Genomic DNA, 25697 nt, shown 5'->3' with positions numbered 1-25697 from the left:
TTCTCTGAAAACTACTTTCCAGTGGTTTTCTATTTGTGTACTGTTTGCACTCAAGTGTGCTGGCCCGTGGCGTATGGCTTATCCCACTACCACCCACCCCTGGCCCAAGGAGACAGATACGGAAATGAATCAGAAGCACCCAATGTCAGCATTGGAAGGCTCCGTGGACTTCATCTAAACTAATTCAAAGCTTTGTACCCCCTTATTAAGGATGACGAAACAGGTATGGCGGGGGTGGTCACAAAGCAAGTTGTAGCAAAATTTCACTCGGACAGGAGATCTTCAAGTCTTATAAGACTCTCTGAGTTTGGTTTCCCCAGAAACAGTACATGAAACCAGATGCAAATACAATAGTTTATTTGGGAGGCAATCCCAGAAAACACCAGCAGGAGAGTGGGGGATTGAGACAGGGACGGGAAGGCAGCTATTCAGGATGTAATGAGCAGGTGAACTCTGGGCAGCTGGGGCTCAGTCCCCTAGGACCTCTGGAGATGGTATAGAACAAGCCTGACTCATCCCACTTGAAGGGCAAGGAACTGATGGTGCTCGTCCGACATCTTGTTTATCGCTGGTTGAAGGCTCTCCCAGGTCCTGAACGCCCCAGCATTTCCAGCTTGTTCTGTGGAGGGGGCCCACCATTTTTCTTCAGGAAATGGCCAACAGATAGGACAGGTGATTGCCTAGGGGACCTGGGTGGGGCGGTGACAGCCTCTGGTACCCTGATCAAGTCCTCATTCTCTCTCCTGTCCCTGGTCAGTAAACCTCACTACCTTAGAGGTGAGAGGCTAACAAAATATGATTTCTAAGGGGAAAGTAAATGTATAAGGTTGGTGTTCGCAAATGCACTTGTGTACATTAACCACCTTTGCACATGCTGTCTCTCTACCTTGTGTGACTTCTAGAAAAACTCATATTCACCCTCCAAAGTCCAGCTCCAATATGAACTTGCTGATTATGTCCTTTCCTGATTCCTCAGTAAAAATTAATGGCTCTCCCACCCCTTTGCTCCAACAGCATGTTGTACTAGCTCTAAAATATCGTGACTCTGGAGTGTCATGCCTCCTGCGTCCCCATCTCACCTGCTACTAATAGTAGTAATAATAGCTAATGTTTATTGAGGGCTTTAATTATGTGCCAGGTACTGTTTTAAATACTTTATGTGCATTAACCCATTTAACGCTCTCCACAACTCTAGGAAGTAGCTACAGTGACCGTCTCCATTGTGTAGAATGGAAACTGAGAGATTAAGCTACTTTCCCAAATCATCGTCAGCAAGTGGCAGAGCTAAGATTATTTCCAAAAGTTCAGGAACTCTTGGACTCCAAGTCCCTGCTCTTAACCACTGCATAGAACAGCCTCTTTTCTTGGCTGGGGTCAAGAACGAGGCCCAAGGACTGAACCCTGGGGGTATTCCTAGCAGGGCCTCATGCCAGGCTAGGAAACATTGTCTGTAGAGAACCTTAAACAGGTAGATGACACGAGATTTGCATTTTACAAAGATCACTCTTGCTATAGGGCACAGGGTGAATTGGAAGAGGAGATGTTGAGACCAGAGATAACAGTCACGAGACTGGTGCAATAACCCAGGTAAGAGAAGACGAAGTCCCATGGTTAGCGTGGCCCTCCTCCCTGAGCTAAGCCCTGCTGACCTCCCAGCCACTGCACCAGCCACTGCCCAGTGTGGCAGGACTACCACTCATGGATGCACAGGTGGTGCCCTGCACAAATCCACCCGGCCAGGAGGGCATGTGGGCGGGGACATGCAGCCTGAGGTCTGGCTGCCACCTACGAGCTCCTGGCGAGGAGTTGTATGTACCAAGAAGGAAGGGCATCTTTTGCTCCCTTGCGCAGAGAAGATAGATGGGCTAGCGATGGCCCTACCCACGTGAACCTCCCATCCGGACACTTTAAACTACCTTTGGTTTCGTGACTGTGTCATGCTTGTCACCACCTCTGTGTTTTGAATATTTGGTTTCCTCTGCTAAGAACGCTCTTTTGCTCATTTGTTAATTCATTCTGTCATTTATTCATGTAACACTTTTTTTTTTAGTACCCACCATGTGCCAGGTTTTCTAGGTAATGGGGACTCAGTGGGGGAGCTTACAATCTAGGAGAAGAGATGAGTATTAATGAAATAATAATGCAGTGAAATAATGACACTCTGAAAGTAAATTCAGGGGACATGAAATTATATGTTATGTTCTGGGATTTACCTGCTCTGGGATGCAGGTGGCCCTGGTAAGTTTGTCACTGAAACAGTATGGCTTCCCTTAGGATGTACCTGACTTCGATGCTGAGATGTGAGGAACTGACCAGTAGGAATTGAGCAGGCACAGAGCGTAGGGAGGGAGAGCAGCCACCTTGCTGCAGTCCTGTGCTTAACCGTGTGCTCACAGAGTCTTTACAGAGGAGACAGGTCTGGAACCCAGATGGGACTCAGCAGGAGTGGGGAACGGAGGGGAGAGCCCAAGACGGAGGACTGGGAGACGCAAAATCTCCAGGGTGGAGGGGACTGAGGACCACGGCAGGCAGTGGGAGGGAAGAAACAGAAGACCTGTGGGAATTCCCATAGTGGGCTGGGGAGGAGCTTTTGAAAATAGGGATGTTCAATGCTTAATTTTAAATTGTGCTTCTGTGGTTTAAAATTCTTCCCTTCCCCAAACCTGCAGTGTAGTTGGTTGCACACACATGCCTTTGGTGGTTTGGAGGGAAATCAAAGGAGAAAGCTGAGTTCACAGGAATGGTCAGTGGGGAGCAGTGAGGAGAGCACAGTCATGTGAGGTGACACAGCTGAGGTCCAATGGTCAGTGGACACTGAAATTTGGAGGCTGCAGCGACCATGCGTATTCATAGAATCAGCTGTATTTAAACCTCGGAAAACTAGAATTTGGTTTGTACTCAGTTATGATGAGTGATTAGTATAAAGTGATTATGAAAGACAACGTTACAGAAGATCGATGAGACTAGGGCAGCCTAGATGGGGAGAGATGAGGGAAGGGACAGTCTCATCTGTGTCTGGCGATGGGACAGGGCTGTGGTTTGTGTCTATAAACACCCGAGAATCAGGGTGTAAACTCCAGCGAAAGGAGATTCCTCCCCACCAGCTGGCTCACTCCCCATGTCATGACCCCACCAGCCACAGCGCACAGCTTACCAGCACCTTAGAGAATCACTAATTCCACATTTATCGCACACCTGTTACTTTCTGGGTTTAAAGTCACTTGGTCCTTGGTCCCTGGCCCTTGGAAGACTCATCTAGTTGGGAGAGAAGCATCACAGTGCGGTGATCAGTGCTGCCACAGAAGCGGGTCTCGGGGGTCTGGGAGCAGGAGTGGGACCTTGACCCAGTTTGGGGCACCAGGCAGCTTCCTGGAGGAGGGACAGCTAAGCAGGGTCATGGTGTTTTCCAGGGAAGGTGACGCGTGGCAGACAAGGGCAGAGGGGCACAGACGCCACTGCAGTGCTCCTGGCTGTCAGTGCTGGCCCTCTGCGGGGCTTCCTCTTAGGCACAGAGCAGCCTGTCTCAATTCCTCTTGTTTTCAACAAGTCGTCTCTATAACTGTACTCTCTGTTCCTCACGGCCGTGGAGACTTTGTACGTGTTTGGATGTGAGACTAGGAAGAGGCAGAATTTGAGTAAAACCAAAGAGAATACCTTACCCAGTGCTCCCTGCCCTGGACACGACCCATCACCATTCTTACATTCCACCCTGGTCCCTCCTTCCTTTGGGTCTGACCGCCACCATGTGCAGCGGCCAGTGGGAATATGAGGTCCTTCTGGGTACATGGCTGCTGGAAATAGGTGACTGAGGATTGGGAACTAGAGAGGAAGGGGGAAAAGGAAGGGATATGAGTGAGCAAAGATGCACATGGATTTCGGCGCCTTTCTTGCCATCCCTTTTCTTGTAGTCTCCAGCTTTTACCCTCCAGACTCTACATGCTTCTGAGTAGACTCACCAAGAAAGTGGAAACAGTGCTTTTGAGGTAGGACTTAAGGCAATGTAATGGGAAGAGAGCTGGAGTCAGGAGGGCAGTGAGACTCCAGCTGTGTGGCCCTGAGCAGACCTAGTGATCTCTCTGGGCCTCCATTTCTCCCCAGGTCAAGTGTACAGGCTGGATTAGGGGCTCGTTACGCGCTCTTGCAGGCTCAGCCTCTGTGGTCTCCAGTCTGGACTGCAAGGTGGGAGGAAAGCCGTGTCTGTGGCTGGCCAGGCTTGGGCTGTGTTTCATGCGTCTCAGCTGAAGCCAGGTCTGCAGACTCACGCGAAATAGCCCCAGAGGAAGACGTTGATGGTCAGCAGGAGGATGGCATTGATGTTGCAGACGCTTCTCCAGAGCGGCTCCTCCTCAATGCTGGTCAGCTTCTGCTCTAGTGCAGCCTTCTCTGCTGGGCTCAGGGCTTTTTCCGGTGCCCCAGAGAGCCCACAGAACCAGCCTAAGAGCATCTTTCCCCAGGACCTGTGTGAGGCTGAGGGACAAAGGCCAGAAGGGGAAGGAAAGCAGAAGGGGAGAGGCAAGACGAGACCGGAAAGGGGAGTGAGAGAGAAGGCAGATGAGGAACAATCACATTAGCCCTCTCTGCAAGCTGCAGACCGCAGATGGGATGCTGAGCTGGGACTCCACCCTGAGGGCTGACCCTGGCCACAACATCCAGGCATCGAGCAGAACCACCTCAGCGTTGCGGGGGAGGGGGCTGTTCAGGGGTGAGGATGATACAGTTCGTCCCAATTCAGAGCACAGCCCCGCATGAGGACGCTGGCTGGGGGTGGGCGGTGGGAATTACCTCCCCCAGGAAGGAGGCAGCAGGTAACCGGACAGTCTGCTGCGATGCCATAGGGCAGGCACTGGGCTGGAAGCCCCATTCCAGGGCCAGCTCTGCCGTCCCCTGACTGAGGCCATATGCAAATCACTCACTCAACCTTTCTGAGCTGCACGGTCTTTCCCTTCCAAGTAAGTCAGTGGAGTCTGCCCTGTTCTGCAGGTGGTTTTGCTCATCGAGTGAGAACGGGGATTTGACAGCACTTTAACAAGTTACAGTGCTGGAGCAGTGGAGAGAGGTTCTGGTGAGTGCAGTGTAGAGAACGTGCGTGAGACTGTGCCCATGCAACAGGGTCACCCTGGCGCGGGGAGGAGACCTGCTGAGGTCCAGAGGGAGCACAGTTCATTCAGCACTAAGTTTAAACGAAGTAATAAAGAAACAAATATTTTTGAAGTTTTTTTTTGGATTTGCAGGTAGTACATTAAATTAAAATTCATATTAAAAAAACAACTTTTCATGGAGGTTGACTACAAACAACCCACTGGAGATGCTTTGTTATCTTAATGATGTGGAACTTGGTACTGGGTGAGTTCCCTGCGATTAGAGTCTCAGCGATGCGAAGACCCCGGATGCCATCTACTCTGGCCCCCTCACTGTACAGAGGAGGAAAAAGGCTCAGAGAAAGTCAGGGACTTGCTTAAGGTCACATAGCCGCAGAGCTGCACCAAGAGCAATAATATGAATGGAGCACTTTGCATAAAGCTTTGTCATTTTACAGGCGAGTGACTCTCTTTTGAGTCACGTACATGGTTATTGGTGAGCAATGACTCAATAAATCTAAACCTGTCTACAACCTGGGATGTGTATACTTTCGGATCTACTCTGCTGTCCTTACATTTTTATTTTTTTATTTTTTTTACTTTCCTCTTTTAGGATTCAAAATTACACCACCACTTAGCTTTTTAACCTGAATTCAACACAGACTGGGGTTCACCTGCCTGCAACCTTGAGAGGTGGGTGCTTCTTCCCCGTTCCCCGTGCTTCCCCTGGTAGGAAGGAGCCCTCACATATTGCAGCACTTGCGTCTCCCTGCCTTTTCACTCCTCCAGGGGGTTGGGAGGGATTTCTCTCATGGAGCTTTTTGGCTGACTCAGTGCCTTCTTGGTTCCTTTTGGCAGCAAGCAACCCAGAGGGAGCAGGCATTTCTCTGCTTCTGTAGGGACAGGCTCTGCCCTTAATGTGGGAGCCACCACCCAGGGAGGGCTGCCATGACCCTGTGAGTCTGTCTTGTCCTGGGGCTCAGCCGTGGAGCATACAAGCTGTGCCCTCCCTCCTGCCCTTGAGAGCTGCCTGCGTAGTTTCTTCCCTTCCTCTTTCCTCTCTCTCGGTAGCTGCCTTACTTGCAAAGAGCTTGTGCTCTCAGATTGCTGCCATACAGTAAGGTCAATTGGGGCCAAGGCCTGGTCCTTGAAATGATGGGGGGAGAAGCAGTTTTGAGACCCCAACATCTGGTGCATAGACCACAAAGCTCAAAAAAGAGGTAATGAGTTACATTTTGCAAAGCAATATTAAGGCAACTGATTAGTCCAGGGCTGGTGACTTTGAGCCTTGCTGGTGCTTTCTAAAGTGAGCCTATCTGAATTTTGACCTTGGAAGTTTGTAAAGGATTACATTCTTCATGATGGATAGTTTTTTATAATGGACCGCAGCCTTTACCTGTGCAGCTTGCTCAAAAAGCTTTGAATCTTAGATACTGATGGAGCTCATATTCTAGAACCTGTGATGTCATTACCTCTAGGCAGGTGGCTGTTACTCTAGAATCTGGGTCCTAAGCAAAGGTGAGGGGCCTCAAGAAAGGTGGGAGGCTTCTCAGACCTCAGGGGAAGCACTAGAGCCTGGCAAAGGCATGGGGGCCGCATGGCAGCCGTCCAGCAACTGGTGCTGAGGCAGCCTCGCCGATGCTCTAAAGTGGCTGCAATTATTAAAAGTTTGGCACAGCAGAGGCTGGGAATGGAGCTAAGACACTTTTTGAGGCTCTGACAGAGCTCTGCCCAATCCAATGGGAAAGGACAGTGACAGAAGACACCCCAACTCCACCCTGGCACTGGGGCTTCCTCTGTGCCTGAGGCAAGAAGTAAATTTGGGACCTAAATGTCCAAGGGCAAGAAACATTGATTTAGGGCTTTAATTTGTAAGCTGATTTAACTTTTTTGACTTTAAGTTTTCCTTGGGAATTTTATACTTTGGGAAATCTCTATGATTTGTCATTATATCTGAATATATTAACATTGTTATTTAGGTACACTACAGGAAGTTTACAGCTGCATTAGGTCTAAAGCAGCTGCATTATGTCTTATATGGATTTTCAGCTTTAGACACTGTGTGGCCTTGGAGTACATTTAATTCACATTTCTGTTCTAACACATTTAAGAATCTCCAGAAGGCAACATGTCCATGGCCCATCAGCAGCTCCCGGAGGACTCCCAGAGGAAAGCCAGTTGCTCTGAAGGAACCTCATGAACATTTAGGCAGCTCTCTATGGACATATGGCTGCTCTTGTCTCAGGAGGGATGACCGTGCTTCTGTGTGACGTAGGCAGAATTGTTAAACCCAGTGGGAAACCAATAAACAATAAAAGGTGGTGGTGGAGTAGGGGGGCATTTCTTTGCCATATCTGATGTTTCCTTCCATGTAGAGGGAACTCAGTGTAACACCCTTTGAGTTTCTGCTCTTAGATTCATTTAACCCAAGGGAGGTGAGGGGACTTCCCTGTTAGCAGATTTGGGAAGAATAAAGGGCATTCTCGGCCTAATCCCTCCCACCCCCTCCTGGGTGGGAGAACTGGCAGTGCGGTTCTCACAGAGTAGTGACTGAGGAGACCCTCTGTCTAATGCTGGCATTCAGTATTAGGAAGAGCAGCTCCCCACGGATGTAAATCACATCTTTCTACCTACGCTTTACCAGTAATGAGGGCAACGTTTTGGCTCCGATCTGCCTTACTTGTTTGTCTTATTCCCCAAACAGTTTAATAGCCATGTGGGAAGGAAGAAAGGGTAACATTTTTGGTCTCCCTCAGAGCCTCCACCCCCAGTGATCCCCAAATGTGGTCTTTGGAAACCCATGACTGAGTCCCCATCGCTTCTCTGTGCTGTGCGCCCCCAGCATACCCTCAGCTTACCTCCACACTGCTCCCGGCCCAGGCTGGAGTTCGCTGCCTCTCCATCTCCTGCAGGGTGCGCCACAGATGGCATCTCTGACACCCCTGATGGGCCCTCATGGGCCTCCTTGTCCAGCTCAGAGTGGGGGTGGTGCCGTGTCCACCATGTCAGGCGAGCGAGCTGGGGAGAAAGAAAATGCTGTCTTGACTCAGTTACCTTCGGAGGGAAGTCCTGCTGCAGAAAAAGAGGGGCCTGTCATGGAGGCAGTCAGAGCAGCGTGGGTTGAGTGCCAGGACCAAGCACAGGGCTGGAAGACAGGAGGCCTGGCTGTTACCCCAGCCACCACTTCCTTTGAAAACCTGTACTCCCTGAGCGCACGCCAGGTCCTGGAAAACATACCGAGTCAGGCACAGCGCCTGACCTCACAGAGCTCACAGCCTGGTTGAAAGAAACCGGAGAGGGAGGCAGGAGCCCCATGACAAAGGGCTTCCAAGGTCAGGCTGAGGAGTTGATACCCCCAAAAAACAATGCAATGGAGACTCACTGCAGACTTGAGGCACAGGGAAGAGACTCTAAGACATGGGATATAGAAAGATCCCTCAGAGTGAATTGAAGAGATCCAGCCTGGAGGCTGTTGCAAGTGAAGCAAGAAATAAAGAGCACCAGAAATAATAGGAGGGAGCAGGTCCTATGGAATATTACGGAATAAGATTTACAGGTCATGGTGACTGATTGAAGGAGCTGTGTGAGGGAGAGGGAAGTGGTGACGTGGCTCTCAGGTTCCCGCCTTGGCCCATCAGGTGGGTAGTGGTGCCCCTCACTGAGCGAGTGGGCAAGGAAGGAATGGGTTTGGGTGATGGTGAGAGAGAGAAAGGGGGGGGCTCACACACACACAATATGGTGATGACCTTGAAGAGGCTGTAGTACCTCCAAGCGGAGACGTCCGGGGAGGAGAAGCAAACCTGTCCCTTGAACAGCCCTGGTGGCTGTCCCTCTTCTCCCTTGTTGGTGGCTCAGCAGAGAACACAGCAAGTTCTCTGGTTGATGTCAGCCGGGCCCAGCCATGACTACCTGAGCTCTGAACTGTCTCCTTTCCAGCAGAGCTCTTTTCCTGGCAGGAAGCTCTGTGTAACGTATTGAACCAGGTACCTTCGCCCTGCCCCCACCTTCCTACCAATATGTACAGCAGCGCAGGGTCGGGGCCCCTCTCTGAGACACTTTCCATGGGTGTCCAGCTGTGCCTCGTCCACTGAGCCTCTCTGTCTGACCAGGAGGGCCTGGGCTGCTGCTGTGCCTGTAAGTATCTTTCAGTAACCGTCCCTTTATACTGACACTCTGTGTCATTAGCAGCACACGGACACTGTCTTTTTAAGTCACCAGCAGGCAGCTGGACTTGGGGTTTGAATCTCGGGAGAGGACTTTTAGCTTGAAATGGAGAATTGAGTTTCACCGTTATGTAGGAGGTTGCTGACTTCTCGGGCATGGATAAGATAGCGCAGGGACAGTGTGGGGTGAGAAGGCTGCAGGCCATAGGTAGAGCAAGGATATTTATGGGGCAAGAAGGCAGAAGAACGATAAAAAGGGTAGGAAAAAATCCTGGAGGGAAATATGTCATGGGAGTGAACAGAAGAGAGGTCTTTGGGATGCATGAAGTGGTCACTGGTGTCTGGTTCTCTTCAGAATTCACTTAAGATGGGGACGGGGTCATTGATTTGTAGCACCAAGAAGGTTATTGGGGATCTTGGTGAAAGCAATTTCAGTAGGAAGGTGGGATTTCTGCCAGACTGCGGTGGGTTGAAAAGTAGATGAGAGGTGGGACGTGGAGGCTGGACCGTTCTTTGCAAAACTTTGTTTTTGAGGGGTGAAGAGGGAGAAAGCATTAATTAGAGGAGAACAGGATCTGGAGAAGGGTATTTAATTAGGAAACACTTCCGCGTGGGAGTGAGACAGCAGACAATGGAGAAAGTGGAAGGTTAAAGCAGTGGAGGGAGATCATTTATGGAGCGAGCCGCTGGAGGAGTTGGCCGCTCTTGGCTCACCTGTGAAAGCCTGCTGGTTGGTAGGAATTACTGACACCAAGGGTGTGAAGTCGTGTTGGAAACTCTGATGTACCATATAGTTAAGGGGTGTTAATGATTTCCACCCTAGGTTTCAGGACCAGCTTCGGCATGGGCTCTGTTATGGGCTAAATTGTGTCCCCTCACCCCAAATTCATGTATTGAAGTCCTAACCCCTACTATTTCAGAATGTGACTGTATTTGGAGATAGGGTCTTTAAAGAGGAAATTAAGGTTAAATGAGGTCATTAGAGTGGCCTTCGTCCAAATAGCTGGTGTCCTTACTATAAGACAAGGAGACTGGGACACAGACACGCACAGAGGGAAGACCACGTGAAGACACGGAGGAGAGGACGGCCACCCACAAGCCAAGGAGAGACGCCTCAGAGGAAACAACCCTGCCGACACCTTGATCTCAGACTTCCAGCTGCCGAATTGTAAGAAAACATATTTCTGTTGTTTAAGCCACCCAGTCTGTGGTACTTGGCTATGGTAGCCCCAGCAAACTAAGACAGGTTCTAAAGAAAAATGGTTTCGAAAGACTGGGCATCATGTCTGAGAACTGGTAACTCTGTCAGCATGAGAGGTGAGGACTCCCAGTTGAGTTCTTACTCTGCTAGGTTCTGTTTCTTTTCGCTTATGCTGTTTCTTTACTGGTCAACAAATCCTTATCTATTCTTCCAGGTCCAGCTCAAAGTGACCTTGTCAGAGAACCCTCCCTGGCCCCCACAGGTGACTGTCTCTCCTTCTGTGCTCAGCCTGCCCTTTGAGCTTGGTCCTTCGGCACTTTCTCTTGGTAGAGTAGCTGTTTGCGTGGGTATCTGTTTCCCCTCATGGACAGTCTCTGGCAAGGACTATTCATCTTTGTAACCTCAGCACAGGGCCTGGCACATAGTAGGTGCTCACTGAATAATTTTACAATTGAATGAATTACTTTCCAGTTGGGAATCAATAAGCCAATGATCTCTCCCTCCTCAGGACATCTGTGTGGCCACCAGCAAGACCATAACTCGACAAAGCAAAATTCAGTGGTGGAATTGCAGGTGCTGGGGGCTGGGGGCTCAGCATCCACTTGCCTTTTCCTCGGGGATGGGGGTTGTGCAGAGGCTGACAGTGACGATGACGATGGCAGTGAGCCCACAGAGGATGAGTGCAAAGTAGAGGTAGTGGAAGTCCTTCAGCACGGCCGGCCTCTGGTCCACCTCCCCGCAGGCTGGGGCCCGGTACGAGAACTCCAGGATCATGCGCAGAAGCCCCACTGCCAGGCCGAACATGAGGCCCCAGAAGGCTCCCTGTGGAGAGAGGGCAGACCGGGCAGGGGTGAGATCCAGGCGGGAGGTCCGAGGAAGCTAAAAGCCACTCTGCCCCGAATCTCTCTCCCACTGGTCCTTTACAGTGTTTGCAAGTCCGTCTGAGTGAGCTCTCCATTAATGCCGTGGCTTCATCTTAACTTAAGGCAGAGTGGGCTTTTGGAAGAAGCAGAGGCTCCAGAGTCAGACCAGGACTTAGGTCCCGGTTCCATTCTGGAATCACTGAAGTGGTGACTCAAACTCCTTGACTCAGTTTTCATATGTGCAATGATAGGACAAATTAATAAGTTCTCAGTGTAAATGCTTAATATTCAACTAGAATGGAATATGCTTTCGTCATAAGCAGGGAACACCAGGATTCCCCGCCCCAACTTTTTCTTACGATAAATTGGAACTCAGTGTAGACATCTATCTCCCTTTTGTTGCTTCTATTTTTCCCCGTCTTTTGCCTTTTTTTTTTCCTTTTAACAAAATAAAGTTTCTGGCATCTCCCATATCTTCTTTATAGCACTGTTTATCCCTAACCTATCCCTGTTTCCTGCATGTAACAGTCAAATGACTTGTATTTTCATAAATGAGATGCTAATCCTGATTTCAAAAATTCTGGGATGAGCAGAGACATCCAGAATTCAGCTGAGCCCTGCTGTGCACCAGGGCTATCAGTGGAGAGGTCAGACCTCTCTGCAAACTGTAGGCACCAGTGCACACCTTGCTTTGCTCTCCACTGGGAGAGGGGTTTCTCTGTTCTCCTTTGCCATGAGCTCTCACATGGCTCCTGTGGAGTCCTGTGGATGTCCTTTACCTCCAGAAGGCATAGCAAGCAGATTTGGGTGTTTTCTAGGCTATCCTGGGGGAGTCACCAAGTTTACATCCTGGTGCCTGTAGCTCCTCCCAGGTGTCTGTTAGATGCAGGTATATGACCGGTTTCATGAATGACGCTCGTGCAGGTGCCTCTGTAACTTCACGCTTTGATTCATCATCATCATTAGTGCGATTATTTTGTCTACGTATGTCACCTGGTAGTGTCGGAGATGAAACAGACCCTAGCGATCATCCAGTGAGTCTTGGGCTGTCACACACACTGGTCCTCATGTCTGGAACACTCTTCCCTCTCCTACTAATCCTTTGGGTCTCAGCTCAGATGTCATTTTGTCCAGGAAAGCTTTCCTGATCCCCTTCCAGGTGTCCGATCGGTTAGGTGCTGCCCCTGCTCTTTCCTCTCCTAGCAGCCATTATACTTTCTTATTATTGCTTATTGAATCGTCTGTCCTCCTGGCTGGCCCAGTGATGGCAAACCTATGTGAACCTTGTAAACTGTGGCATCCCAGAGCCTTCATAATAGGACTGATAAATGTTTGTTGAGTGACTGAGGGACTCTAGACTCGATGCTATGAATGGGGAGAGGGAAGTCTGGTGGGGCAGTCAGCTTTCCCAAGGTCATGGCCCAACCAGCTCTCCCAACCCTGTGATGACCTGGAAGAGATGGTGGGCTGCTGCACTCACAGGCTCTGTGACCCTCTTGCAGAAGATGGCCAGCAGGAAGAGGGCAGTGACGGGCGGGGCCAGGTAGCTGGTGACAGACTGGATGTAGTCAAACAGCTGCCCGCTGTTAGAGCTCTGGATGATGGGGATCCAGAGGATGCTGATGATGACCAGAAGCACCACAAACACCCTGGCGGGAGATAAGAGGGTGTGTGAGGACAGGTCAGGGGTGGGGCATAGCTGATGCACAGGAACCGGGAAGGGATGGGGAGGGGAATACATGGCCACTGAATGAGAGAATGTTAGGAGACCAGATCCCAAATGGTAACATTCCAGAAATTTAGACTACAAAACCATAGAATATCAAAATTCCGAAGTCCATGAGACCTAGAATTTTTGAATCGGGTAGCTTTCAGGACATGTAGCTCACCTGCTCGTTAGGGAGGAATCCATACCTTTCACCCCACCACCCACTGCAGTAAATGGCCTCTGGTCTTTGCTTGGGATGCCTTTCCTTCTCTTTCACACCGAAACCCTGTGCTGGATAGCCCCCTTCTCCAGGATGGTTCCCGCCTCCAGGGACTTCTCCCTTCTCTAGGCTCCTCCAGCTTATGTTGGCATTTAGCTTAGAGAAGAGACTCCACCTTCATCTCCTCACTCCGGCTCAACTCATCCTGGCTCAGGCCCAAGTCCCCAAAGCGCTCTATATGTGTGATTTTGCAGGTATATGACCAAATTGAAAAACTTTTCTGGGATGTGGTGGGTGCAATAATCCTTATGGCCAGCAGATGGCACCAACACCCCGCTAATGGACGAAACAAGTCTCAGTAAAACCTGGCAGTTAGTGTGCAGATATCAAAGGACACTCCTTTAAAAATGTCTCTGCACACCTGTCCTCATTTCTTCTTTCCCTCCCATTTCTCTCTCTTGGGCCCCACTAGAGCAGCAGCTACCCAAGTGACCTCCCTGCTGCTCATCTCAGCCTCTGCACAATCTGTCCTGCACTCAGATCCTTTAATAGTCCCTGCCTAGGGCTGGGGTGCACGATGAGCAAGCCGCAGGAACCTGTTAGGCAGCCACGGGCCAAAGGCATCATAGTGGGAGGAACAGTGCCTGCAGTGGCAAGGAGATGGAAAAGAGCAAGTTATCTAAACTCAAGTGCCATCTATGCAAAAGGGAAAATGAACACATGAATCCAGAAATCTTAGTTATGTAGCCTTAAGTTATATAGCCTTACATTATGAAGCAGATTTCATAAAAGGCCCCTTAAGCCTATGGAAACTACAAATCCCCAGGCTAGGGAGAAAAACAAAAATTAGCCCCCTAGTTATACTTTGAAAAGCATAACACTGACACCTACACGGTAAAGTTCAAATTCTTTAGCTTGGTGTTCAAGGCTCAGCGTCCTTTGGAGACAAACTTCCTATGAATGTCTCCATCGACACAGGTCCCTCGTGCATTACCTGGGGTTCTGCCTTTCTCATTAAACTGTGCACGCCCTAAGGGCAGGGCCATATAAGTCATCCCTGTGTCCCCAGCACAGAGGTGTGATGCAAGGTGGACACTCAGGGTGAGACTAAGGGAGTAAATTAAGAGCCTTTCTGTTATCCTGGGAAAACAGCCAGAGCTGGTCTGGAAGACCTTGGGGGTGAGCTGCTTGCTAACTTCCGCCCACGTATACAGTTCACCTTCATTTCTCTGTCAGCTTCTCTTATTTACCCTGTTGATCAATTCCAAGAAAAAGTTGAGCAGGCAGAGAAGAGATTTTTTTTTCCCCCTCCTTGTTCTGAAGGGGGAGGAGTGATCCAGAGCTGGTGTGTGTGTGGGAACTTACCTGAGGTCACGTCGGAAGTTGGCACTAGAACCAGGAGCTCTGACTGCCAGTCCAGGGCCCAGACCCAACCACATCTCCCCAAGGTGACCCAGGGCAGGGAGGAGAGGGGTGGGGGTCTGCCTCCAGCAGGGGGCGCTCTGCAGGGATGGGCCCTCGCACCTGCCCACCACCATCAGCTCCTGCTCTGTTGCCCTCCTGCGGAAGCGTTGCCACACGTCAATGGCAAATAGCGTGCTGCTGCTGTTGAAAATGGAGGTGAGTGAGCTCATGAGGGCGGCCATGATCACAGCAATCATCAGACCCCGCAGACCTGGGGAGAAACGAGGTCTCCATGGATTGCGGGCCATGAGGCTGGCCCTGCCAGGAGTCATGGACGGTGCCTCAGGAGAACCAGAGGCTCAGTTCTGGCTACACTCTGCTTCTTCCTTGCCCTGTATCTCTGGGTGAATCATCTGCCCTCCCCAAGCCCCAGTTCCCTCAGCTACACCATCAAGGGGTGTGGGATTAGCTGATCTTCATGGTTCTCTGCAGCTTTGACCTCTCAGTCTGGGTTTGGGAGCTTGCAGACTCTTGGTTAGTGGGTAACTGGTGGGGAGGTAGGTGATTGTTAATAATTATGTGTGTTCAGCGTTTTGTATCTTTTCCGTTGACCTTGGTGCCAGGCAAAGCTCTGGCCTGGGAGGCAGAAACCCTAAGTTTGTTTCCTGTTTCTATAAGTAATTAGCTGTGTGATCTTTGAAATAAGTCCTTCCTTTTGGGGCCTATATTTCTTCCTGTACCAAAAGAGGATGACCCCACTGATTCTTGACATCTCTCTGACTCTGATGACCAAGCATCTAAAAACATGACTGCTTGGCCCTGGGGAGATGACCACCTGCCTGGCCCCAGCTCAGTCCAGATCTTCAACCGCCTCGTGCATGTTTCCCTGGAAGACTCAAGGTGTCCCACGGCAGCATCTTCCTCTGGGGCCTTCTGTTCCTTCCTTTGGTTAACATCTTTCTAGCCTCCATATCAGACATCTCAGAGATATCCTAGACCCCTCCTTTGCTCCCTTCCTGACCACCTCCCTCCGTGGCTGCTCTGTCATAGCTATGCCCCCAGATCAGCTCAACTATTTCTTTGATTCATTTCTTATTCTGCTGGAGGAGGGATAACCCAGCTCATCAACTTCCCTTCATAAAGCTGCCTTTCTTCCTAAGTCCCCAATCTCAATAGCATCGCAAACCCAAGACCTGGGAGCCATCTTTAGATCTCTCTCTCTCTCTCTCATCTGTCAAATACAGTCGGTCATGAAGCCCTGTCAATTCTACTTCACAAACATCTTCTGAACCTGCTTTCTCCATCTCTGAAGGCACTGACTTGGTCCAAGCCACCATCACCACTCACCTGGACCACTGCAAACCTCTCATTAATCATCCTCATGCCGCCCCTTCGCTGGACCCTCCAGGCAGAGTGGTCCTTCAGAAGCGTGAAGCTGATCTTGCACCCTGGCCTAAACCCCCAGCGACCCTCCTTCACTCTCAGAGTAAAGGCTACGCTCCGGAACAAGGTATGGCCACCACCTTTTCTCACAACGGTTGTCTTCAGCCTGCATATGAGCCCACATGGAGCTTCTTTAAGTTCACACTTCCTGCTCTGTCCCAGCGCTGGGCCTCGGCACGCGCACCTGTCCCCCCTGGGTGACCTTTCCCACACGCCTCTGCCTTTGTGTACGATGTTCCTCAGGACTCAGCTCCACCTCCGCTCCCCTGAGAAACCGCCCCCAACATTCCTTCAAAGTGCGTCAGGTGACTCCCTAGGACTCCCCCAGCTCCACTGTGTCCTCACACTGGTCACATTGTATGGTACCCTCTGAAAGCCCAGGCACCCCAGAGACTGAATGGACCCCAAGAGTAGGGGTCGACCGTTTATCCCGGCATCTCCAGGACCAGGGCACAGAGCAGTGCCTTATAGACACCTGTGAGAAACACGTGTGTGTGTGTGTGTGTGTGTGTGTGTGTGTGTGTGTGTGCGTGTGGAGGGTGTGCAGAGGGGAATGTTTTTATTCCTCTTCCCATCCATGTCCATCCTTAATGCAGTCTTTCCTGGGTACTGGGGATTGGAGAGGCGGGGAGGTAGCAGTGACAGGTGGCGTGGGGGACAGGGACTCACCAACAGGCATGAGAGTTATGACCAGCTTGGGGTAGGCGATGTTGGAACATCCCACTCTGGCCCCGCAGATTCTTTGGCAGATGTCAGGGTCCACGCAGCCCACCTCATCTGCAGAAGGAGAGGTGGCAGTTAGAGCTGAATCATCTGTGCCTTTTCAGGTTGCCCTAGCATTTGCTTTCCGACCCCACAGGGAAGTGTTCACTGGTGAGTCTGGCCGGAGCCAGCACTCAGGGAGGCAAGGGGCAGGTGCGTGTCTGGTGCTGTGATTTAGCTCCCTCTGGAAAAGTTCTCACAGAGAACCACACAGTACCCTGCGAAGACCACACAGTACCCTTGCAAAGCCTGCTGGACTCCTTTGGGTTTAGGCCTTATATCCTGATAAAAAGTAAATATTTTTGGAAGACACCAAAAATGGTTTAACTCATCTTTCTCTTATAAAGGAAATACATGATTTTAAAATGACATTCAGTTACAAATTTTGTCTACTGAGATTGTTACTACTGTGTGTTTTTAATCAAAACAGTGTGCGCCCCCCACTCTAGTCTGACATGGCCCAGGACGGGGCCAGCTCTCACCTGGGTACAGGGCCCGGCTGATCATGCCAGGCATGACGATGAAGAACATGGGCAGGAGCTTCAGGTAGCCCCCCAGCACGGAGCCTCCCTTGGCGTGGGACAGAGACTTGGCGGAGAGAGACCTCTGCACGATGACCTGAAAACGCAGCAGAGCAGGTGTGCTGCTCGGGCTGGGTCAGGTCAGCTCAGCCACAGGTGAGCCCTGACGTGTCACTGCCTGGGCCCCTACACAGGTCCCAGAATGGGTCCCAACCCGCTGTGCATCCAGACACCCAGTTTTCCCGCAGGGAGCCCCCCACCCCGTCTGGCTGGGGTGTCACCTGGTCCGTGCACCAGCACCAGGTGGCCAGCACTGTGAGCCCAAAAATGAGGCCTGGCCACGGGATGTCCCCGCTCACAGGGTCCCGGAGCATGTGGAAGGCGTCGGGCCGGGGGAGGTGGCAGGTGGTGTTGGGGACAGTGACATTCGGGATGGCCTGCCTGTACTGCTGCTCCAGGCCTGAGTACCAGCCCACCTCCTGAAAGCCTGCGGGGAGAGACCACAGTGAGTGAAATAGCCCTGAGACCCCCACTGGGCCTGTCTCATGCCCCTCTCAACTCCCCGTTCTGTGGGGTCTCCAAGGCTTGGAGCTGCTGTGGGACTTAGGAATGGGGGAGAGATGGGGGCTCAGACCCCTGGTTTGGGGTAGCGAGAATCATGCTGTTTGGGAGTCCCTGTCTGGAGGGGGGACATGGCTCTGCTCTGGAAAGTTCTAATCAAATAGCCAAAAACAGATGAGAGAGGAATTTAGGGGTGAGGGTGGGGTGTATTCCGATATTTTCCTTACCCAGAAACATGAGGACCAGGGCTCCCCCCACCATGATCACCGTCTGTAGAGCATCTGTATAGATCACGGCCGTAAGGCCCCCTGGGGACCCAAGGAGAGGGCTCATCAGTCAGCACCAACAGGGGTTCCTCTCTGGGTGCCCGCCCTGTATGGCCACCCTGGGGAGACCAGAGAAGACACGTAGCCCTCTTAGCAGGTGGACTCCAGCCGCCTGCCTTTCCTGGCACTGCGAGCTCCTATCTGTTCCACCCGGCAGGTGGAGACTGGTCACAGGCACAGTCCAGCTCTTTCCGTCTATCAGCCTCTGCCTCTGGCTGCCCTGCCACAGCTTGTTGTTTAATATCCCAAGTCTGTTCCTTTGTGTGCTGTTGGCAACACTAGGAGTACTCCCTCCCTCCGACTCCGATGCCCATTTAAATTCCACATCTTTCCAGGCCGACTTAGCCAGGAGTGAGTCTGTCCTGAGCCAGTGACCCAGGCTGCCTGGGTGAGGGGCTCTGAACGAGACAGAGGAAGGCAGGTCTGTGGCTTTGTCTGGAGCAGCCCATAGTCACTCGGGTCCAGATGACAGTCCCCTAATCACTACCCTGCTCCCTGTTATAATAGGTCTTTCTCAGTATCTCTCAGTGTCTCTCCTTCCCTGCCTCTCTCTGGCTGGCTCTGTTTCCTCTTGTTTCTGCCCTTTCCATCTCCCCTAGTCTCTGTTACACTGTGTCTTTCTTTTCCTCTGATCCTACATCTCTCTCTGCCACTTTTTGTCCCATCCTGTTTCTCATTCTCTCTCAGGGTCAGTTTTCTCTTCACACCTCTCTCTGGACATCTCTCTCCTCTAGTCTTTTCCTCTGTGTGTCTGTAGTCAGGAGTTTCCCACTCCACCTCTCCCTGTCCTCTGTCTCTGCTCCCGGCGCCTGTACCCCAGCATGACCTTCCCTCAGCCCTACCTGCGATGGTATAGACAGCTGTCACCACCAGCAAGATCACCGTGGAGAGGTAAAGGTTCCAGCCCAAGGCCATCTGGATGAAGAGGGCTCCAGAGAAGATGTCAGTCTGCAGAGAGCCGGAAGAGGGTCACTCAGTGTGACCACCAGGGTATGTCACCTTCCTGCTCAGCAGTGCTAGCCGCCGTCAGCCCTCATTGCACCATGAGGACAAGCTTTCAGTGCTGTGCTGAAAGCCATGGAGATTTGGAAGGACAGGGGTACTGCATAAAACTCGGAGACTGAGAATGATATCATCTGGTAGCATGGATACGATTGTCTGTTGGCCACGAAGGGAATGGTGAAGGAGTGAAAGAGAAGACTGCGAAAGTGAAGCAAGGAGCTGGGGTCAGAGAAGAAGAGGCTACTTGGGAGGAGACTCGGATCCCAGAGGATCCCCAGCTGCTCCCTGACCGCACAGAGGCCCACTCAGCTGCCGGAGGGGCCCAGGGCTGACCTGATGAGGCAGGAGCCCCCATACAGGTAGCCACCGCTTCTAACCCACATTTGGGTTTATTAGGGGACTTGGTGCACATTCTTTGCCTAAGCTGACTTAGATGGTTTATAAGCATTGGCAGAACAAGGGGCCGTACAGTTTTTTCCAACCCTGGAGCTGGCAACTGAACGATTTGGTTCCCTTCAGTGCAGGCTTGCCGACCCATGGCTGTTTTATGAACCCCTTACCGGGGCTGAAAATGATAGAGTGGCAGGAAGCCTGGACTGCTCCTGGGACCCAAACTTTACTTCCTGTCCCAGAGCTGGCCCTCCTGTGTACTGGGACAAATCATTTGACGCAGGCTTGTTTTCTGAGGTTAGGTCAATAAAGGAAGACTAAGGACCTTTCTAACTATAACCATCTCGGCCATTAATGCACAGTACTGAATGAAGGATCATTTGATGGGAAGAAGAATGAATGAATGAACTCTAGCTTATGAGGTCTTTGAATAGAGGGACTGTCATTCACTCAACACACATTTACTGTTCATCTCTGATTACCCACTGCTAACGGGAGCATGCAATGACGCTCTATGGATTCATTCTTCGTTTCTCCTATTCTCCCTTCCACCCAGCCAGCCAGCAGCAAGCTGCGCCCTATACTCAGTATTTGCAGAGAGAAGACAGCCACCCTGGAGCTGGTACTCACTGAAATCTTGGTGAAGATGTAGAGGATGAGAGAGAGGACAGACATGTACACCTGGATCCTCTGGCCCCCGAATCGCTTCTTCAGGTACTGTGGCATGGTGACCACCCCGGCTGCGATGTACACGGGGACGAAGATCCAGCCGAGGGCCAGAAGCAGCCAGGTTGCCTGGGGAAGTAGGAAGGAAAGGGTATCCATGTGCTGGATGCAAATGGAGGGGTCCCCTACACAGAGGGGGTGCCATGCAGAGGAGAGACCTGAGCAGGGAGGTGAGGGACCTGGGACCTAATCTCAGTCCTGTGTGACCTTTGATGGTCCCTCTGCCTCCTCTAGGCCTTGGTGTGCTCATCAGTGAAATGGGTGCTCCATTCACCATGCAGCCTCCCCAAGCACATCTGAGGTTCCTGCAGCACTAAGGCCAGGGATGGGGTGGGGTGCGTTCAGACCCCCGTATCCCTGAGAAGCCTCCATGCCCGCTTCCTTACATTCCACTCAAAGCCACCCACAGCAAGGCCTCCAGCAGCTCCTGTCCCAGCCAGGCCGATGAACAAGCCGCTGCCCACATTGCTGGACATCAGAGATGCTCCGATCTGCAAGGCACAAGTGGGGTCAATGGTCAGGGGTCAGTTTTAATCTGAATCAAGCTGGAGTCAGGTCCATGTGCTTCAGGAGCTGGGAAAGAGGCAGGGAGAGCAGGACCTGGGCTCAGGAAATCGGAGGAAGAGGAAGAAGAGGGGAACAGAGGAAGAGGGATGGAACTGACACTTACTGGGTGCCTACTGTATGTCTGGCACTGTGCTAGGCATTTTGCGAGCACTAGTACATTTAATCACCACAGAGATTTGGACGGATGGGAATTAGTTTTTCCAGTGTACAAAGGAAGGATTTAATATTGGGCAAAATGAAGCCATTGGCTCCCAGCCACCCATGAATGAGTGGCTCAGTGGGAAAGAAGGGAAGCCACGGGGAGCAGGGCCCATTAGGGAGGATAAAACCCTGATCCAGGCCATCAATCTAAGGCCCTCCAGAAAGGAGGAAGTTGAAGCAGGGGGACGGGGGGAAACGAGAGAGACGGCCCAATGGGAGAGCCTGGGTCACAAAGGTCTCAGGATCAATTCCTTGAGGTTGTTGGGGATTTTCCCTCTATGATTTCCCTCATTTAACTGCTCCTCAGTATTAAACTGATGTGTCACCTTCCCAAGAAAATCTTTGCTAATCCCACTTCCACTGTCTGGAGGTCAGAGGCTTCCTGCAAGCGCTCACAAGCCCCTGTGCTCCTCTTGTTCATGAGTCTGTCTGCCCAGCTCAACTCAGCTTCTGGAGGACAGGAACATGCTAGACTAGCTCTGTAGGCCCAGTGTCTTGCCTGCAGCCGATTTGGCGGCGCCCAGTGGGTGTTTGCCCAAAGCATGTGTTAGCAAGATTGCTCGGGTTGCAGGGGCATTTGGACTGGAGGAGAGAGGAGCCGGGAGCCAGGAAACACATTCGGGGTCTGGCTGTTGCCTTGGTCCCAGTAGGAGAAGATGAGGCGAGGACTTGGCTATGGGAGGAGAGGAGGGAAGAAGGTCAACTCACCGGCCACCAGCTCATGGACCTCCCCGCCAGGAAGTAGCCGCCAATGGTTCCTCTGCTAGCCCGAATGGAAGACTGGAAAGGAAGTGGTGAGAGGTAAGGTTTCCCGAGCCTCCGCCAACCTCTTCCCTCACCCAGATTCCCTGCCTTTCAGCGCAGGCGTTACTGGGACCCAGAGGGTGAGAACTGAGACAAGCGTTACACTGTCTTTGTTCTATGTGTCTTTGGGAGGGTCACCTCCTCTCTCTGCCCTCACTGCGCATTCCCCAGGGCTGGTGTGAAGAACAAGGGAGTGAAGGGAGGTGCAAAGCATGAGGGCATCGCGCTGTGCAGCGTAGGAGACTGCTGTCGTTATGCACTTCCATCCCCCCATCTTTCCCTCCATCTGAGCTTTGTTTCCGGAAGTGAGCTGGCTTCTCCTTCTCAAGCATGCGGTGGCTGCGGGAGACGCCTGTCCCCTCCTCCTACAGGACTCCTCACTGGGGGCTGCAGTTCTGATGGTGATACTTTGGGCCCTGGGCAGAGGTAGGGCTCCGTCTGGAGCTTCTCCTGCCCTGGCCTGAAGGCAGACCACACCACATAGGCCCGGCCAGGATCCTGGAACAAACTCCAGTCCTGCTCCAGTAAATAAACGGTCAGCTAATAGCCTGTGTGGGGAATTGCTCTGAAGAATGAAAGGAGAGCGGGGAGTGACAGAACTTTCTCTGGGGACACAGGGTGAGGGCTGGGCAGTGGAGAGAGGAGGATAAACTCAAAGCTCTTCTTAAAGATGCTGAAGCCAACAGGTCTCTGAAGGGGCTTGGAGACAGGAGAAATGCCTGAAGGCGAGGAAAGGAAAAGGGAAATTTAAAGAAGCTTCTCTTCCCAGGAAAAGTAATTAATTAGTCACTGGGGAGTGATCATTGTATGTGGGGCCTGGTGCTTGTTAAGGCTTTGCTTGAACTTTGCAGTGTCACGTCTGGTCCTCAGGGAGGCCGGATGAGCAGAAAGAATTAATTTCATAGATGAAGAAATTGAGGCCCAAAGCTGGGAAGCATCTTATCCAAAGTCACTGAGCACTTGGTGCTTCTCACATCCAGTTGCCTCCCAGGACCCAGTGATCATCTGTTTGTCCATTTCGTCCTCACACCAGCCCTGGGATGCACAGACTGTTCACCCCACTTTACAGATGAGGAAACTGAGGCCCAGAGAGGGTTCCTGACCTTGCCACAGCCTAGTGAGTGACCAGCTGGGCAACTCTAGTCACCATCTGCCTCATAGCAGAGTCTAAAGGTGCTAGTGTTTCTCTCCAATGCTCTGGTGACAATAATAGCCATTTATTGCTCCCAGCTATGTGCTGGGCACTGTGCCAGATGCTTAAAGGCGTCACGGCGCTGAACAGTCCTGACTGCTGTCCAGTGTCCGCTGAACAGTCCTGACTGCTGTCCAGTGTACTCCTTATTCTCACCATCCAAATGAGAAAACAGGGGCTCAGAGAAGCATCACATGTTCCCAGGGCCATGTGGTCCTAACTGTTGGAGTTGGGATCTGAACTCAGGGCTCGCTGACCTCACAACCTGGCCTCCTCCGGGCACCGAGGCTTCAGTGAACAATGGAGAACAGAAGGACCTCGGGCTGGGCCTGGCTTGCTTCCCATGAGCACAGGACCTCCAGCTCCTTTAGACACTAACTCTGCTCCTTGCCAAGACACTAACCGGGGAGGGTGGGGTAGGCCAAAGTACAGCATTCACTGAGTTGGGGTCTCAGCCTGGTGAAGAGGGAAGAAATGGGGCTCAGGGTGGCCAGGGATGGGTGGGGCCCAAGGCAGCAGATACGTAGAGATAGGGAGCCAGCAGACAGGGCTTGGGCCTGGCCGGCCTCTGGTTTACTGTGTGACCTTAGGCAAGTCACACCCCTTTCTGGGTCTCAATCTGCCAGGTTTGTGAGGGTGATTCCTGAAGGCCCTTCCACCCCAGCCCCTGTGCTTCCCTGGCCTGCCTTCCCTCTGCCCACCCCTGCCTGACCCCAGCTCACAACCAGCCGGAGATGACAGCATAGCTGTGCCTCCCCTGCCAGCCCCAACCTCTGGGCCAACTCACCCAAACCCCCACGCCGATGACGAAAGCAAAGTAGACGACCAGGACCCCGATGTCGTAGGCATGCAGGGAGACCCCAGGGCCCAGCGCTGAGTCTGGAGCTGCCGCAGTCCTGGCCCCATTTCCGGAAGCTCCAGGCCCTGTCACGGCCAGCTCCATGCTCATCTGTCAGTCAGTCACCACTACCAGGCTGAACTTTGAGGTGCTCCTGGCTTCATTCCTTTCCTTTAATGATTAAACAGCCCCAAGTGCCATTCGCTGCTGAAAAAGTTCTGAGCCACTGGCACATAAAGTCCCGGCCCTCCTTTCCCCTACCTGCCACCCTCATCCTCTGCAGGACTCTCTCTTTCCCTGCCCCCACTACACACACACACATACACGCACGCATGTATGCACGCACACACACGTGCGCACACACGTGCACAGGCACACACACACATGCTCAGCCCTAGAGGAGGAAGTGGAGGAGGAGAAAGAGGAAAGGAGCAGAGTCTTGGAATCCTGGAGCTGAGAGGGACTTCAGAAGTCAAGGTGTTCAAGCTCTTGCTTGTGGAGAGGGGAAACTGAGGCCCAGACAGGGAAAGGTCACACAGGGAAGTAAAGGCAGAACTGGGCCCAGACGCAGGCTTCTTGGTAGTCAGTTCTATGCAGTTTTCCTTCTGCTCAGTGGGAGGCCAGGGAAGAGGGAGCCTGCTCTTACCCTTGCAGTGCATCCACCCCTCACATGCTCCTACCTCACCCATCCAGGTGTCATCTTCCCTTCTGTGACAGTGGAGGAAACTGAGGCCCAGGAAAAGACATGTTTATTCCAAGCCACAGAGCAGGACCAGAATTCCCATCTTCTGGGTCCACACTCCTGCCGGTGCTGTGACGAGTGAGCACTCCTGCAAAGGATGCACAGCATCCTGGGTCCAGGTTGCATCATCTGCCCGGAGACCCGGGCGCCTGCCTTCTAGTCCCAGCTGCATGGCTCCCTGAAGGGCAGGGAGATCACGGGCAGGGGGCTCAGTGACTCTGAGCTGGATGCCCTTGGTCAGAATGGCCTGCGCCCTGCCTGCTTCTCAGTGCCAGTGAGCGCACTTCCTCCTACCCCCACCACCGGAAGGGCCCACCCTGGCCCTCAGGATTCTACTGCCCCCGTCCCCTGTCCCCCAACCCCATCCTCACAGATGGCTGAGGCTGAGCCTCAACCCCTGCAGTTTATCTCACCCCAAACCAGCAGGTTTGGACTCACATCAGCCGCTCCCACCTATTAGCTAACCAGGCAATTTAGCATCCAGAGCCCTGGGTGTGCCAGGAAAGGAGCAAAAAAACAAAAAGCTTTGAAACCCCTGGAATAGATACAGTAAAGCCCAAGCCTTTGCATATCAGTGAGCCCTGAGCCCCCCACTCAGGGCCTGTCTATTCTCACTTTACCCTGAGCATCCGTGCTTGTTCTCAGGCTCAGGAAAAACTAGAAACAGCAATTGAGCAGCAGCAGGAGGGAGGCTGCCAGAGGTTGGGGGTAAGGGGTGAGGTCCCCTGACGTCTGAGGGCAGGAACAGCAGGAAAAGTCTTAATTTTAAATGAAGATAGAAGTGTTGTATAATTTATGGCACTGGGAGATACAATTTCAGAATAATATCTGAATTGACACTGTGTCTTCAGAGTTCAGGCGACTGCAGGGATTGCTGTGGCTTAACTGTAAGCAGGAAGCTCAGAGCTGCCAGAGCTTTAGTCCAGAACAGGAAGGACTACACTCCATGGAGCAAGTCACTGAAGTCAGTTGAGAGTTGCTTTTA

The 25697-nt window shown here is 52.0% G+C and overlaps 1 protein-coding gene across 2 annotated transcripts; it reads right to left on the bottom strand.

Annotated features, from left to right (window-relative positions):
• Positions 1–1315: 1315 nt before the first annotated feature.
• Positions 1316–24096, bottom strand: SLC5A9 (solute carrier family 5 member 9). Of its 2 annotated transcripts, none has more exons than XM_019710867.2 (14): positions 23920–24096; positions 21845–21916; positions 20755–20859; positions 20273–20437; positions 19093–19198; positions 18152–18232; positions 17645–17850; positions 17325–17460; positions 16750–16857; positions 14758–14908; positions 12786–12954; positions 11049–11264; positions 7937–8096; positions 1316–4467 (listed from the first exon to the last, which is right to left on the bottom strand). In XM_019710867.2, the coding sequence occupies exons 1-14, from the start codon at positions 24079–24081 to the stop codon at positions 4259–4261; spliced, it is 2046 nt and encodes a 681-aa protein (XP_019566426.2). In that variant the 5' UTR covers positions 24082–24096; the 3' UTR covers positions 1316–4258. The 2 variants fall into 2 exon arrangements, with proteins under 2 accessions (XP_019566426.2, XP_074190792.1); XM_074334691.1 differs by having other exon boundaries at positions 17723–17850.
• Positions 24097–25697: the final 1601 nt, after the last annotated feature.

Source organism: Rhinolophus sinicus, linkage group LG06 (genome assembly GCF_036562045.2).
Source record: "Rhinolophus sinicus isolate RSC01 linkage group LG06, ASM3656204v1, whole genome shotgun sequence".
Classification (NCBI taxonomy): Eukaryota; Metazoa; Chordata; class Mammalia; order Chiroptera; family Rhinolophidae; genus Rhinolophus; species Rhinolophus sinicus.
This window is presented reverse-complemented; position numbering and strand designations above follow the sequence as displayed.

Bases quoted from the DNA above. Each gene is read 5' to 3' on its own strand.
- SLC5A9 (XM_019710867.2), bottom strand. From the start codon at position 24,081: ATGAGCATGGAGCTGGCCGTGACAGGGCCTGGAGCTTCCGGAAATGGG. The intron at 20,438-20,754 runs GTAAGGAAGCGG...CTACTTCCCCAG, and splicing joins TGGGTGGCTTTGAGTGGAAT to GCAACCTGGCTGCTTCTGGC. The intron at 8,097-11,048 runs GCAAGTGGATGC...CTTTCTCCCCAG, and splicing joins CCCCCATCCCCGAGGAAAAG to CTCGCTCGCCTGACATGGTG.